The sequence below is a fragment of the Myripristis murdjan genome, chromosome 17 (genome assembly GCF_902150065.1).
Source record: "Myripristis murdjan chromosome 17, fMyrMur1.1, whole genome shotgun sequence".
Taxonomy (NCBI): Eukaryota; Metazoa; Chordata; class Actinopteri; order Holocentriformes; family Holocentridae; genus Myripristis; species Myripristis murdjan.
Genome location: NC_043996.1, coordinates 13,491,574 through 13,503,607, shown reverse-complemented (window position 1 = coordinate 13,503,607; position 12,034 = coordinate 13,491,574). Strand labels below are relative to the sequence as shown.

The following is a 12,034-nucleotide window of genomic DNA, read 5'->3' as shown; positions in this document are numbered from 1 at the left end:
ATAACCCCTAGTGTAGGCTACACCCTTAATAAATCCCCCCTGTGAGGAGACAAACCACTGTGGCTCACTAATTATATATATTCATTACTTGACTATTTAAAGATTACATCTTGTGAGAAGACAGTTTAGAGTTTGTGTTTATAGGAGTAATACAGAATACAAGTCTGGTGTCACAAAGAACAGGTGATAGCCTATATGTTGGAAACCATCTCCCTGCATTATGAAGCTGATCTTTCATAGCTATTTTATATACAGACAGTCACTACAGGGAAAGGGGAACACCACTCATAAGAGAATCCAGGGGTCCTATATAGTCCAGTCAGTAAAATATATTTGACATGAACATGACATGATTGCTTTGAATGCCAGAAAACAGAACTGGGATTCCTGTAGAGATATTACATTTCGAGCTCCAAACAAATTGGCTGTCAACTTTGCAGAACCACAGTGCTTGAGCATTTCAGTAAACTGGATTTTTATTGCTTCATAACTTAGTTAAAAGAAATGGGCCATTTTTGACAGTAATTTCAGGAAACGCCGCATTTACCTGCATCATCTTCCCAAATGCACTGAGTTCAATTCAAAGACGCTTTATTGGAAGGCCTAATTACAGATCCAACAAGATATAAAATTTAAACTCAACATTGTTCATATTGTTAATGTCAAACTTTGTGAAATAAAGAAGGTCAAAAACTTTTATTTTATTTTATTCTATTATTTTAGCTAGTTGTAATTTTTTAGAGGGGTGTAGGAGCGCTCAGCTGCACTCAGACCAAAAGTGTGTGTGTGTGTGTGTGTGTGTGTGTGTGTGTGTGTGTGTGTGTGTGTGTGTGGGTGGGTGGGTGGGTGGGTCGGGGGGACAAACTGACGCCCCTCCCTTAATTGCATAGACAACACCTGCATTGGACAAGTGAGACCCATTGATTAGTCGGTAATCAGGCCCGGGTCACCTTCAATCTTTATAATCTTTAAGGTTGAGGAGAGTTTAGCTTTTGCTACACACTGCTCTGGCGATCAGGTGTGTGTGCAGTTGTTTTTTTATTATTATTATTCCAATGGCGTGTATAGGGAACGGGGGCTGTGCGGTTTTGCTGTGTTTAGGACTTTTTGTAGCTGCCAGGTCATTTTGCAATTGCACGGAGCCGATGAGCATTCAAACAAAGATCACGTCCCTCGTTAGGACGCCCAAAACAAGAGACACCTCGACATTAATTCAAGGTCAGCGGGAAGGAGATGGTTCAACTGGTGTGCACCATGGAAGGCTCTTGATCGGACGCAATTCTGTGCCAAGTGGCAAATCCAAAGGGATCAAGTCCTTAAAGAATTTACTGGGTGTTCACTCGGATTACCAATCAGACATGGGTATGTAAAAAGTTGTGGTTTTGCCCCAAAATACATTAAGTTGTGATTGCTTCTTTCACTAAAACATCTTGAACGCATCAATTTTAGAGCCATTCGTGTAGAGTTGTACGTATTAAAGCTAAATTAGGCTTATTTGCAAAGGATGGGAGCAGCCTCAATTCTTTAAAGGGCAAGGCGAAGACTCCTCAAGACCAGACAGGGCAGCGGTGCAGCGACTTCTGCAGACAGAGCCAAAGGTTGAATGTACAGGAGAGTCTATGAGGCTTCAAGTCCAGGATGCTGACTCCACGCCCGGCTCTCTGCTCTTTGTGGACAGGGGCAAGTATTATCCTCCTACAGAGCCACATCTTTATATGTCATTATTTATGCATCATACTCCATCATACAGAGATATTTGTTTCCCATAAATTCCTAGTAGGGGTGAAAGAGATTATTACATTTACTCATGTTACTGTTATTGAGTAGATTTTGTGTGTGTACATGTACTGTTTTGTTTTTTTTTTTCTACAAATAACATCCACTACAGAGTACACATTTTAAAGGCTATAGAAACTGGGCCATCATAAATTAACAAATTTAGACCTTTCCACAGTAAATGTTGACTAAGCAGAGAAGAGTATTCTGCCTTTATTGTTCATTCACTTTTTTCTCATTTACAAATTTCCAGTTAAAAGAATCTAGTTTGTACCAGTGCTACAATTTCTTTGTACTCTTGTCTTTTTTTTTTTTTTTTTTTTTTTTTTTAGAAATGCACGGGAAGTATTGCATCTAACAAAATTAATGTTTCAAACTCAGTGTCTTGTGCTCTGAGGATATTTTTAAGTTGTTTTTTATTTGTACTTAAGTAGATATTTAGAGTAGTATTTCTGCTTAAGCAAAATACTCTATCAGTGCAGTGACAGTATTTCTACTTAAGTAGCAATTTCTTCTTTCCACCACTGTTTATGATTTTAGTTGACATTTCTTATGTTAATTGAATTTGGTTTCACAGGAAGTCGACTGTCTCCTCTGCCTATATCCAAGTTGCCATCAAGTTGTGGTTATACCTTGAGGTCATCACGGAGGGATTTGGTCTTAGTTGCACCTTATGATGGTTGTTTTGTCACTCTTGAGGTGTGATACTTTGTTTTTAAAAATAAAAAAGAAATTGTACTTAAATCATGATGCCATTCTTGACTCCAAACTTTGTGTTGCTGCTCTTCAGGAGGATAGCTATGTTCTCCCACTGCGTTGGTGGGGGTTACCAGTGAGGATGTCATGCCCTGTGATAAAACAGCCCTCATCTAACCCTCCCATGGTCACCTGCCATGCTGAGGGCATGGTAGTGAAAATAGAATGGGCTGTCGCTGTCAATAAAATTATGGTAAAACGTAAGTACAGTCATCTTTCTCTTGCAGTGTTCCATTTGATGGTGTCTGGCTTTAAAGGCATTTTGCTAAACTACAATGATCCGTCTAGTTCAGTGTAGGTGCATGGGCTTGACAAAAATAGAACTTTTCATTGTCTTACAGTGAATGGCATTTGGCAGTCACTGATGAAGGTTTCGTCCAGATGTGGGTTCAGTGTGGTTGTTCATCCTGAAGGTGTTGTCATCTCTGCTCGCTATGCACCCTGTGTGGAAATAAAGGTATGACAGGTTATGTTTTGTGTTCTAAATGTTCCTGTTTAACTGATTATTTTAACCACAGAAATGAGTAAAATGCAGCATTGTAGAAGATTCTGGAGGTGCAAATGAGCTAGCTGGCTTTGGGGAACTGACTGAATAACTTTCTTGACTGTTCCATCATGACAAAACAAGCATTGGGAATATTGGCAAGTGAATCTTCATTGGATACACAATTTCATTTTGGCCATAAGATATCAATGTTGCACAGACCTTTGATGTTGTAATGCTTTAGTTAGCTTCAGTTGTGAAAGACTTGTTATTGAACTAAAACTGTAGGAGAGACACAGATATCTAACATCGTAGCGCAATGTGATATGGGAAAACCAGAATACTCGCCTGTGATGTCGGCTAATCCTAATCAGCTGCAGTAAGTCCTGTGACAACAGAAAATGTTCTCAGTTACTCATGTATCAGGCCTTCACCAACTGAAATTCTTCTGTCGACATGGTGACAATAGTGAATGCTACAGCTCTTGCCATGGCAAAGGGAAATGACCCTGACATACTTTGACTTGTCGTGAATCAAATTACCATGTCAATTCTACCCAGTACTATTTCTGACTCTACCCCTAAAATTTGTTTCAGGATGGAATGTTCACCATGGAGCTGGCTGGTGAAGGAGAAATTAAAGTTTCCTGCCCATCACTGCCACCACTTCATCCTGCAAAAAGTCCAAACCAGCAAATTGAAACACCGTTTCTTTACACACACAGCCCTCATCTAGTTCCTTCAACCCATGTTCCTCACCACATGCCCAAGCTTCCTCCACACCCTGCTATTCCGATGGATCCAGTTCATTCTCAGCACCCTGAGAAGCTGACCCCAACTCATGCACCAAAGAACATCAGTCACCCTCCCCAGCAACCACAGGAGTTTTACTTCCCTTTTCATCCCAATCCATTTCACCCTCATCCTGTAAAACCAGGTGCTCCAACCATGTCAGTACCATCTCTCATAACCCCTGCCCCCCCTGCAATGCTTGAGCCTACTCCGGAGAGACAGATACCACTGCCATTGAATCCTTTTCCATTTTACCCCTGGCCAGCCCAAACAGATGACCTGCATGCTGGGAAAGAACCTGCTGTACAGCCTCAAGCCACCAAGCATCCTAAGGGCCAAGAAGAGCCTTTGTACCCATACCACTTCAATGTTAAGCCATCTAACCCTGACATCCACCCTGGTTTTCCTGCCCAGAATCCTGAAGTGCAGCCTTTGCCTACTACACAGCCTCCAGTTATCCAACCTCCTAACAACCAAATACAGCAGCCTTGCCCTCATCCATTTTATTCTCAAGAGCATGAAACTCTTCCTACACAAAAACCAGCCAAACCTTTTGATTCATACCCATTTTATCCTCTACCTTGGCCTCCTCAGAAACCTGCACAATCTCCAGTAACCCAGTTTGGGGGTCATGAACACGAATTCCACCCATTCAAACCTCAGCCACCTCCAGCTTCTGAAGCACCTCAAGGTCAAGTGCAACATCCCCTCTACCCATTGTATCCTGAGCCAACTAAACCTGAAACCCCGGAAAAACCTTCACCTGGAGCCCAGGTACAGCACCCCTTACCCCCATTCCCTTTCTACCCTCAGCCACCAAAGCAGCCCGCTTCTGAAGCACCTGATGTGCCTTTCAACCCAAATCCATTTTACCCTCAATCTTGGCCCAAAGGACCTTCTCAAAAACCAGTGCCACCTACACAGCATTCCCCTAATAAAATTCCATGTGACCAAGTGCAGAAACCTCTTCACCCACTGTATCCTGAAGCATTTAAACCTGAAGCCCCCAAAAATCCTACACCTGGCAACCTTCCAGCTCCAGGGAGACAAGGGCAGTATGCGGTCTACCCATTTCCTTTCTATACTCGGCCACCAAAGCCACCAGTGTCTGAGGCCCCATTGGGTCAAGTGCATCATCCATTCTACCCTTACCCTGTCTACCCTCACCCAGAGCTTGAAGCGCACTCAACTGATAAGCCAGCCTCAGGTGCACAGTCTCCAAATACTGAAGCCCCCAATAGTCAAGCATTTCAGCATTTTTACCCTCAACCATCCCAGATACCAAAGTCTCCTGAATTACCTATCAAAAAGCCAGATGCAGAGCCTCCAGCTACCAATACTCCAAAGGGTCAGGTGCACCAGCCTTCTAATCAATATTACTCTTATCCCCAGCAGCCACAAAACCCCCAGCCTCTGTTATCTCATGGTCTCAATCCTCAAAAACCACAACCAGTCACTCCAGCCAATACTCAAAAACTCCAGGAGCCTGCTAATCCACAACCCAGTAATTCTGGTTTACTCCCACATCCTCAACCAGGAACTCGATACATTCCACCCATACATTGCCCTCAGATTTGCCCATCAGGATTTTCTAACTGCTGCCCACAAATTGCTTTCCACCAACATCATCACCATATTGTTCCTGCTGGATTTGAGGGTAAGGGTGTCCTTCCAGTGTACCCAGGACTTCCATTCCTTCCTGCATTTGGGTATTCCAGTTTTGGTTATGGCTTGGAATCTGCTCCCCTTCCTCGTAAACCAGCTGAACCAACTAAAACATCTGTGGGCACATCTGCAACTTCTGTCCTTGATGATCAACATTTTGGTGAGTATCAGAACCAGAATGCAGCTCAGTTGCCTCAATTTGGAAGCCAATCTAAACTGCAGCCATATTTCCAACCACCAGATGGCCACCCTGCTGCACTACCTGGAGAGTTACCAGTGCACCCTCATTTGGTGCCTTATGATTCGCAATATCTTAAGTGGCCGTACCAAGCACAAGATGAGAAACCTCCAAATTACCCACAAAGGCTATCTTCACATCACTCTGATACTCCCTCTAAACCTCCAGTTGCAGGTGGTGATCCAGTAAAAGCATGGCATGATTATGAGCCGTATAATATACAACCCTCAAAACAGCAATATGGGCAGTTATCCTCTGTTATGAATAATCCCACTAAACCTGAACCTCACATGAAGCCAAATGTCATGCCCTATATTGCACAATATTTGCAACAGCTGCAAGCTTCAGTGCCACAAAATAAAATGACAACCAAGGAGCTGCAACCACATGGCAAAAAGTCCAGTGACTCTACATCTCCAGTGCATCCTCAAGACCAAAGTGAATCCCTTAATCCTTCATTGATCCCCTACTACATGCTTCAAGACTCTCAAGTGCCTTTTTATAACAAGTCAACAGGTGAACCTAACAGTTCCTCAAAACGTCAGTTAACTCTGATTGACTCAAAGAAATCCTCAAAACCTGAAGCTCAAATGCACTCATATTTTGAACCAAATGGTTATGTATTGCTTCAACATGGCCCATCAGGTAGAGAATCCAGCAGTTTCCCTGACTCGCTTAATGATAGAAGTACATTTCTGGAGCCCAAAACCATACAGGATCATAGCAGTAAAACCCAACACCCTCAGGACTTAAAACAACCACATGGAAAACCCCTGTATGTCAAAAAGATGGGCAAAGAAATGTATTATCGCTCACCTGGTAGTCATGACCATATACCAGGCCTCATGGGTGACAAATCAACTGAAGGTGTGCCATTGTACAACTCTGCTCCCAATGGCCATCTTCCAGCATCTTTACCACATGAGCCCTTTATCAGTCCAGCACACTTAAGGTCTAAATTCCCCGAGTCATCCAAAGACGTTTGGAAGCCTATCACACCTTTGGGCTCTAACCACAGGATTCCACCCCGTGATCGTGGACATTCATCTCAAAACCAGGGCCTTGCTGCTCGCCAAGAAAATGGTACGTTATTGTTAATGTGACCAGACACTTTTCTCTCAGTCACATGGACTAATGTGCTTATCTGTTGCAGGTTTGTCAAAGGAACCCCTCCAGAGAGAAGGTGGTGGATCTTATACTGAAAATAAATAGAGTAACTGCTTGTATCTTTTTGTGCCTGTACTTTCTGAAGAAATGGAATATTGAGTTTCACATTTGGTTGCGTTGGGCAAACTTGACTTCAAAGGCAGGAAAGTGAAAGGGGTTGAGACTGTATTGCATAAATGTTAAGCCTTGGAGAGGTCACCTTAATCCGCACACACCATGGTGTGGGCGGACTGATACCCAGTGACAATTGTATAGATTTCAAGTCAACAGTGTGTTTACTTTGTCAGTAGTTTTTGTTAGCATTTTATACGCCTTTTTGACTCAAAATTTAGCTACCAGTGCGTTGCCCTTAAAAGTTTGCCTAAGTTTACATGAACTCCACAAGTGGTGCTTCCTGGACATTGACCTGTTCATGTAAATAGACAGCATTTACCTACACATCAAAATTGAACTAAATGTCAGTGCAGTCATAAAATTGGTTTTGGAGTGGTTCTTCAGAAATCTAATTGGTAAACTATTCCTGTTACTTCAGTCCAGGAATTTTATTGCCATCACCTATTCTTAGAATACGTAATCCAGAAATCGCAAAACAAGTTATTGATTTCAGGCTGTATATTTTAATATCAAATTCCTGCCCGTGACTTAAAAAACAAAACTCTGAAGACATTTAATAGACAGATGAGTCATATCCTTTTTATAAAAAGGAAAAAAACTGCCTTTTTTTTTTGACTAACAGATTATCACATGCAAATATGTTACTTCATTATTGTTGAATCAAGGGCATTAGAGAATTCCTACTCTGTGTAAACTTGGTGTAAATTCTGAAACCATTAAGTTATATTAGGTACACGATTCTTATTTATGAGTGAGTTTTTTTTTTTTTTTTTTTTTTTTTTTTTGATGCAATGTCTGCTGATTGTGTTGACTTGTGACCTCCCTATGGGCCAACAAACTGGCAGTGTCCCTTAGGGCCCTGTGTTTTGTAATCACCCACAAAAGATGAATGAATGATTGAACCTTGTTCATTCAAAGTTCTGTGAGAGGTTATCAACATAAAGTCCTCATCTAACCTGGAATCAACTCTCTCACCTCTAGTCATTGCTGCATTGAACACATTCAACCAATTCTTTATAAGGAACAAAAACCCAAGAACCACCTCTAAAGAGGTTTTTCAGTGTGCTGTAAATGATACCGCATAATGATTTGTATAATTTATATGTGAATACCCAAAACACATGGCCTTGACTTCATATTTTACAGCAGTATAGAACACAAATCTTTATTTTGAACAGATTTTGCACAGCTGTTTAGCAATATACAGTATGCTACTTTGTATATGACCCTTGTAAATGTCAATTAATTGAGCTTGTCCTCATAGTAAGCAAATTGTATTGTCTGTCCACCTGACTACCTACCACAGGATACATTTGATTTTATAATATGGAACACCAAGTTAAATCAGGTCCACTTGTCACTGGAGAATACATGCATAGAGAGTCTGTGTGCCATAGGATGAACCTGGAGACTTAGAAGAACCTGATCTTCCCTGGGCATAATGGCACAAGAGAAATGGGTGCTACCGGAGGGCCAGCAGGGTCACCCATCATTTCAGGAGAAGGAGCCTGTCTCTTAACCACAACAACAGGAGCCTCAACACTGGTTGAGGGGTCTGAGGCTGGACTGGCTCCAGCAACTACAGACACTGCTGGGGCCACAGGCACCACTTCAGCTGACTCTAATGACTCTGCAGATAGGAGGGTGTTGAGCTCAGGGTTATGGAAGCGGGTGAGCTTGTGGTGTTTCAGACCATGCTTGAATGTCAGGCTGTCTGTATGGACCATTGGTGATTCTGCTACAGTGTTATTGCTGTCTACAAGCTCCATCTAGGGGGAAAAATAAGCATGAATGAACAGAATTAGAAAGAATGTATATTGTATAATACTGTTGACTCATTTTTGGACATTGAAATGTATGCTTTGGAAGCTGGAATATTTTACCATGTTGGGAAAGATCTTGCAGTCCACCGTAGCACTTGAACTACTTGCAGTGCAAAATCCGTGTGTCTGGTGGGGAAAAAAAACATGGTTTTCCCCATATGTTCTTTTGTTCATTTAAAATATCCTTGATGACTAATTATAGTGTTTTATGTTTGCTACATTCTAAGTTAGTTCTGTTAAGGTGACTATAAGGTGAATGTTAACCAAATGGAAATGGAAAATGTGTATTTTATTGCCACAACTATATGAACTGCTGCCTTTTGTACTTACAGCCATAATGTCATTCAGGGGCTCACATGCATCGTTAGTGCAATTACCCTCAACTATGACAAATTCTGCTTTATAAGCGGGCCCACCAGACACAATCTGAAAGAAAAGATTGAGAAATATTTGTGAACTGACGGCTACAAACAATATCTTGTATTACAGATTGCAAAAATCTGAAATATTTAGGCTCACCTGTGATGTTAACCTTCCAACCTCCAGAAGCATGTAGGTCGCATTGATTGAATTGTTGTTGTAGTGTGCCAGAGAGGCATGGACCAAGTCTAGGGCATTGGTGTCATTCAGAGGAAGGAGGGTAGGGCAGCCTAAGCATATGTCCTCTGTTGATTCTATATACCAGACAAAAAGAGGTTTAAGTGTTTGTGTATATGCTCATGTAGTGGTTGTGTGCGTGTATATGTGTGCATGCTGAAATGGTTAATGTCTGTATGCTTTACCCTCTGTTTTACACTTGAATGCTGTGACAGTCAGAGCTCCACCAACGTTCTTCAGCACCACGTCACAGTCTCCCTCTACTGCCTGAGTAAAAATCAATCAATACATCAGAGACTGACAAAACACCATAACTGACAATATTTTCCAATCTCAATCTCAAACTCTCAAACTGGTAAGAATTTCAGCCATTACATTTGCCTGCATGTGATGGACATGAGCTTTACATTTGATTGTTATCAGTCAGGACAGCTGTTGTGGTCTCACCGTAAGAACCTTGGGTCTGACTGTGCAGTTGGCAACAGGTGTGGGATCCAACACATGACAGTCTGTCTCCAGCAGGTCAACTTCCATGACATATGTTACATCGCCAGCAGGCTGGAGAAAGGTGAACCATTATGTAAAATATCAGCTGTGCTTTTAGCATATAAATGCCAATGAGACAGAAGCTCCCAAATTGAAAGGTTTTTATGTTGTATTTGCTAATGTAAACTGCAATGACACTTGGAAATGTAATGTTCATGTTGGTTTTTCACCTTATCTCAAAGTGACTCATTATGGACACATAGTCTGACATGTATCTTACCTAATATTCTACTGTATTTTCAGAGTTGATTTATTGTCAAAAAAAAAAAAAAAAAAAAATAAGGAAAGAAAACTATTTTATTCACTGTTGTGTCTGTGTCACCCTAATGCAAAGTCACTTACACATATTGATCTCCCATAATTCTCAATGATCCTATGCTTGAATGAACAGCTAAAGTGAACGTTTTACTGTCTGATACACCTCTGATTGCTATTACTATGTGTTTGCATCAACAAGCTGATCGAAAAAGATGGTAATAACTTTTATAGGTGCATGTCTAAACCTCTGTGCGACTTCTAGATGGACTGACTTACCGTGGAAATAATTTTGATGTCCTCAATCCTGTTCAGAGCATACTTGTAGCCGTGTTTGTGCTGGGCATTGAGGTAATCCTGGGCCACCAAAGCGGCGGCCTCTGCCTCAGGAGAGTCACAAGCAGGTCGGTCCACAGCGGGCATCACTTGAGCCCATGCCCCCGCTAAGAGTCCCAGAACCACAGTAACACAAAGGAGATTCATTTCTCTGAGAGGTACACCAGACAGACAGAAGGTATCAGATGAGCTGGGTGGTCAAGGGAGAAGAGACAGGGCCCATACACTCCATGCAGTATATATATTGTACTTTAATCAGGAAAACAAAGCCAAGGTAAACATCATGATCAGCCCCCTGACTCCTGTGTCACATGTGAGTGTGTGTTTGTTGTGTGCCCCCTCACTGTGGTATCTGTCTTGGGATGGGTGCCAAAACAAATTCAAACTGACAAAGTCTGGTGTGGGATGAACTAGTGAGTGGTGGTCAGACCCAGTTTGAATCTATGATGGCTCACTGTGTGCTCCTATTGAAACCAAACCATTATTGAATGCACTAAGGTGTAAGGTGTATATGTACATCACACACACTTGATTGGCATGCCCAGATTTGGAATGAATGTTTCCTAAATTTACACGTCACGCATGCTGGAGTTGTGTGAGGCGCTTCGTGATCGACATGGTGGCTCGACGGTCAGCACTGTCATCTCACAGCAAGAGGGTTGTGATTTCATAATGTCGCCTTGGTCTTTTTTGTGTGGAGTTGGCATGTTTTTCCCTTGTTTGCGTGGGTTTCATCTGGGCGTTCTGGTTTCCTCCCACAGCCCAAAGACATGCAGGTCAGATGAACTGGATGCCTCTGTATATATTGCCTGCAAATGTGAATGTAAGTGTACTGATGGTATGCTATATATATTGTCTATGTAGTATGTGTATAGTATTGTATATGTATATGTATATGTATGGTATGGCATGTATAGGAGATGGTATGTGAGGTCTTTTGAGTCATTCTTGTGATAAATATATTTGACTTACCTCTACACAGAGGTCAGAGTGCAGTGAGTACAGGGCCAGTGCCCCGGAACTGGAGGGCATTCAGTTATTTGCTCAAGGACACTTCAACAGGATGGATTTTTGCCAATGCAGGGTTTGAACCTTGACCATACTACAGTCTCAGGACACGCTCACAAACCACTGCACCTCACCACTGCCCGAAACTTTCAGGACGACCCCTCAGTGGACATTAGGAAGCAGAATTCTTAATTAATTTTAACACCTTCATTAATTTAACAACTAATGGGGTTTTGTGCACAGATCAGGAAATTTTGAACTAAGGCTGGAGTGCTATAAAATACATCTAATAAGTTCCATTTATGCCATTTTAATTAATGGGCCTTTTACTTAATTCCCACACAATAAATAAAGAGTTACAGATTTCTCCACGGCTTTACATTAATTTGATACATTTTCTAATTTTAATTTCCGAATTATTCCAGAGATGACACTTAAAATACCTGAATTTACTCCATAATGGAAGATGACATTTCAA

At 41.7% G+C, this 12,034-nt stretch overlaps 2 protein-coding genes across 6 annotated transcripts; one reads left to right on the top strand and one right to left on the bottom strand.

Moving 5' to 3' along the window:
- The first annotated feature begins 937 nt into the window (after window positions 1-937).
- Window positions 938-6,936, top strand: LOC115375700 (nascent polypeptide-associated complex subunit alpha, muscle-specific form-like). 5 transcript variants are annotated; one of them, XM_030075197.1, is made up of 8 exons: window positions 938-1,362; window positions 1,504-1,680; window positions 2,354-2,475; window positions 2,567-2,732; window positions 2,874-2,989; window positions 3,613-5,632; window positions 5,714-6,793; window positions 6,864-6,936. In XM_030075197.1, exons 1-8 carry the CDS (start codon window positions 1,056-1,058, stop codon window positions 6,920-6,922), a joined length of 4,047 nt encoding a protein of 1,348 aa, XP_029931057.1. In that variant the 5' UTR covers window positions 938-1,055; the 3' UTR covers window positions 6,923-6,936. The 5 variants fall into 5 exon arrangements, with proteins under 5 accessions (XP_029931057.1, XP_029931056.1, XP_029931058.1 ...); XM_030075196.1 differs by having other exon boundaries at window positions 3,613-6,793; XM_030075198.1 differs by having other exon boundaries at window positions 1,490-1,680; window positions 3,613-6,793.
- A 1,467-nt stretch (window positions 6,937-8,403) lies between these two features.
- On the bottom strand, window positions 8,404-10,695 carry ahsg2 (alpha-2-HS-glycoprotein 2). The gene is made up of 7 exons (XM_030073995.1): window positions 10,492-10,695; window positions 9,859-9,969; window positions 9,597-9,678; window positions 9,334-9,488; window positions 9,145-9,240; window positions 8,875-8,940; window positions 8,404-8,760 (listed from the first exon to the last, which is right to left on the bottom strand). The coding sequence occupies exons 1-7, from the start codon at window positions 10,693-10,695 to the stop codon at window positions 8,404-8,406; spliced, it is 1,071 nt and encodes a 356-aa protein (XP_029929855.1).
- Window positions 10,696-12,034: the final 1,339 nt, after the last annotated feature.

What these genes read in the sequence shown, in the direction of transcription:
- LOC115375700 (XM_030075196.1), top strand. Translation starts at nt 1,056, where the DNA reads ATGGCGTGTATAGGGAACGGGGGCTGTGCGGTTTTGCTGTGTTTAGGA. An exon ending in TCTGCTCTTTGTGGACAGGG is followed by an intron (nt 1,681 to 2,353) that starts GCAAGTATTATC and finishes TTGGTTTCACAG; the next exon opens with GAAGTCGACTGTCTCCTCTG. An exon ending in CACCCTGTGTGGAAATAAAG is followed by an intron (nt 2,990 to 3,612) that starts GTATGACAGGTT and finishes AATTTGTTTCAG; the next exon opens with GATGGAATGTTCACCATGGA.
- ahsg2 (XM_030073995.1), bottom strand. Translation starts at nt 10,695, where the DNA reads ATGAATCTCCTTTGTGTTACTGTGGTTCTGGGACTCTTAGCGGGGGCA. An exon ending in TCAGACCCAAGGTTCTTACG is followed by an intron (nt 9,679 to 9,858) that starts GTGAGACCACAA and finishes ATTTTTACTCAG; the next exon opens with GCAGTAGAGGGAGACTGTGA. An exon ending in ATTCAAGTGTAAAACAGAGG is followed by an intron (nt 9,489 to 9,596) that starts GTAAAGCATACA and finishes TCTGGTATATAG; the next exon opens with AATCAACAGAGGACATATGC.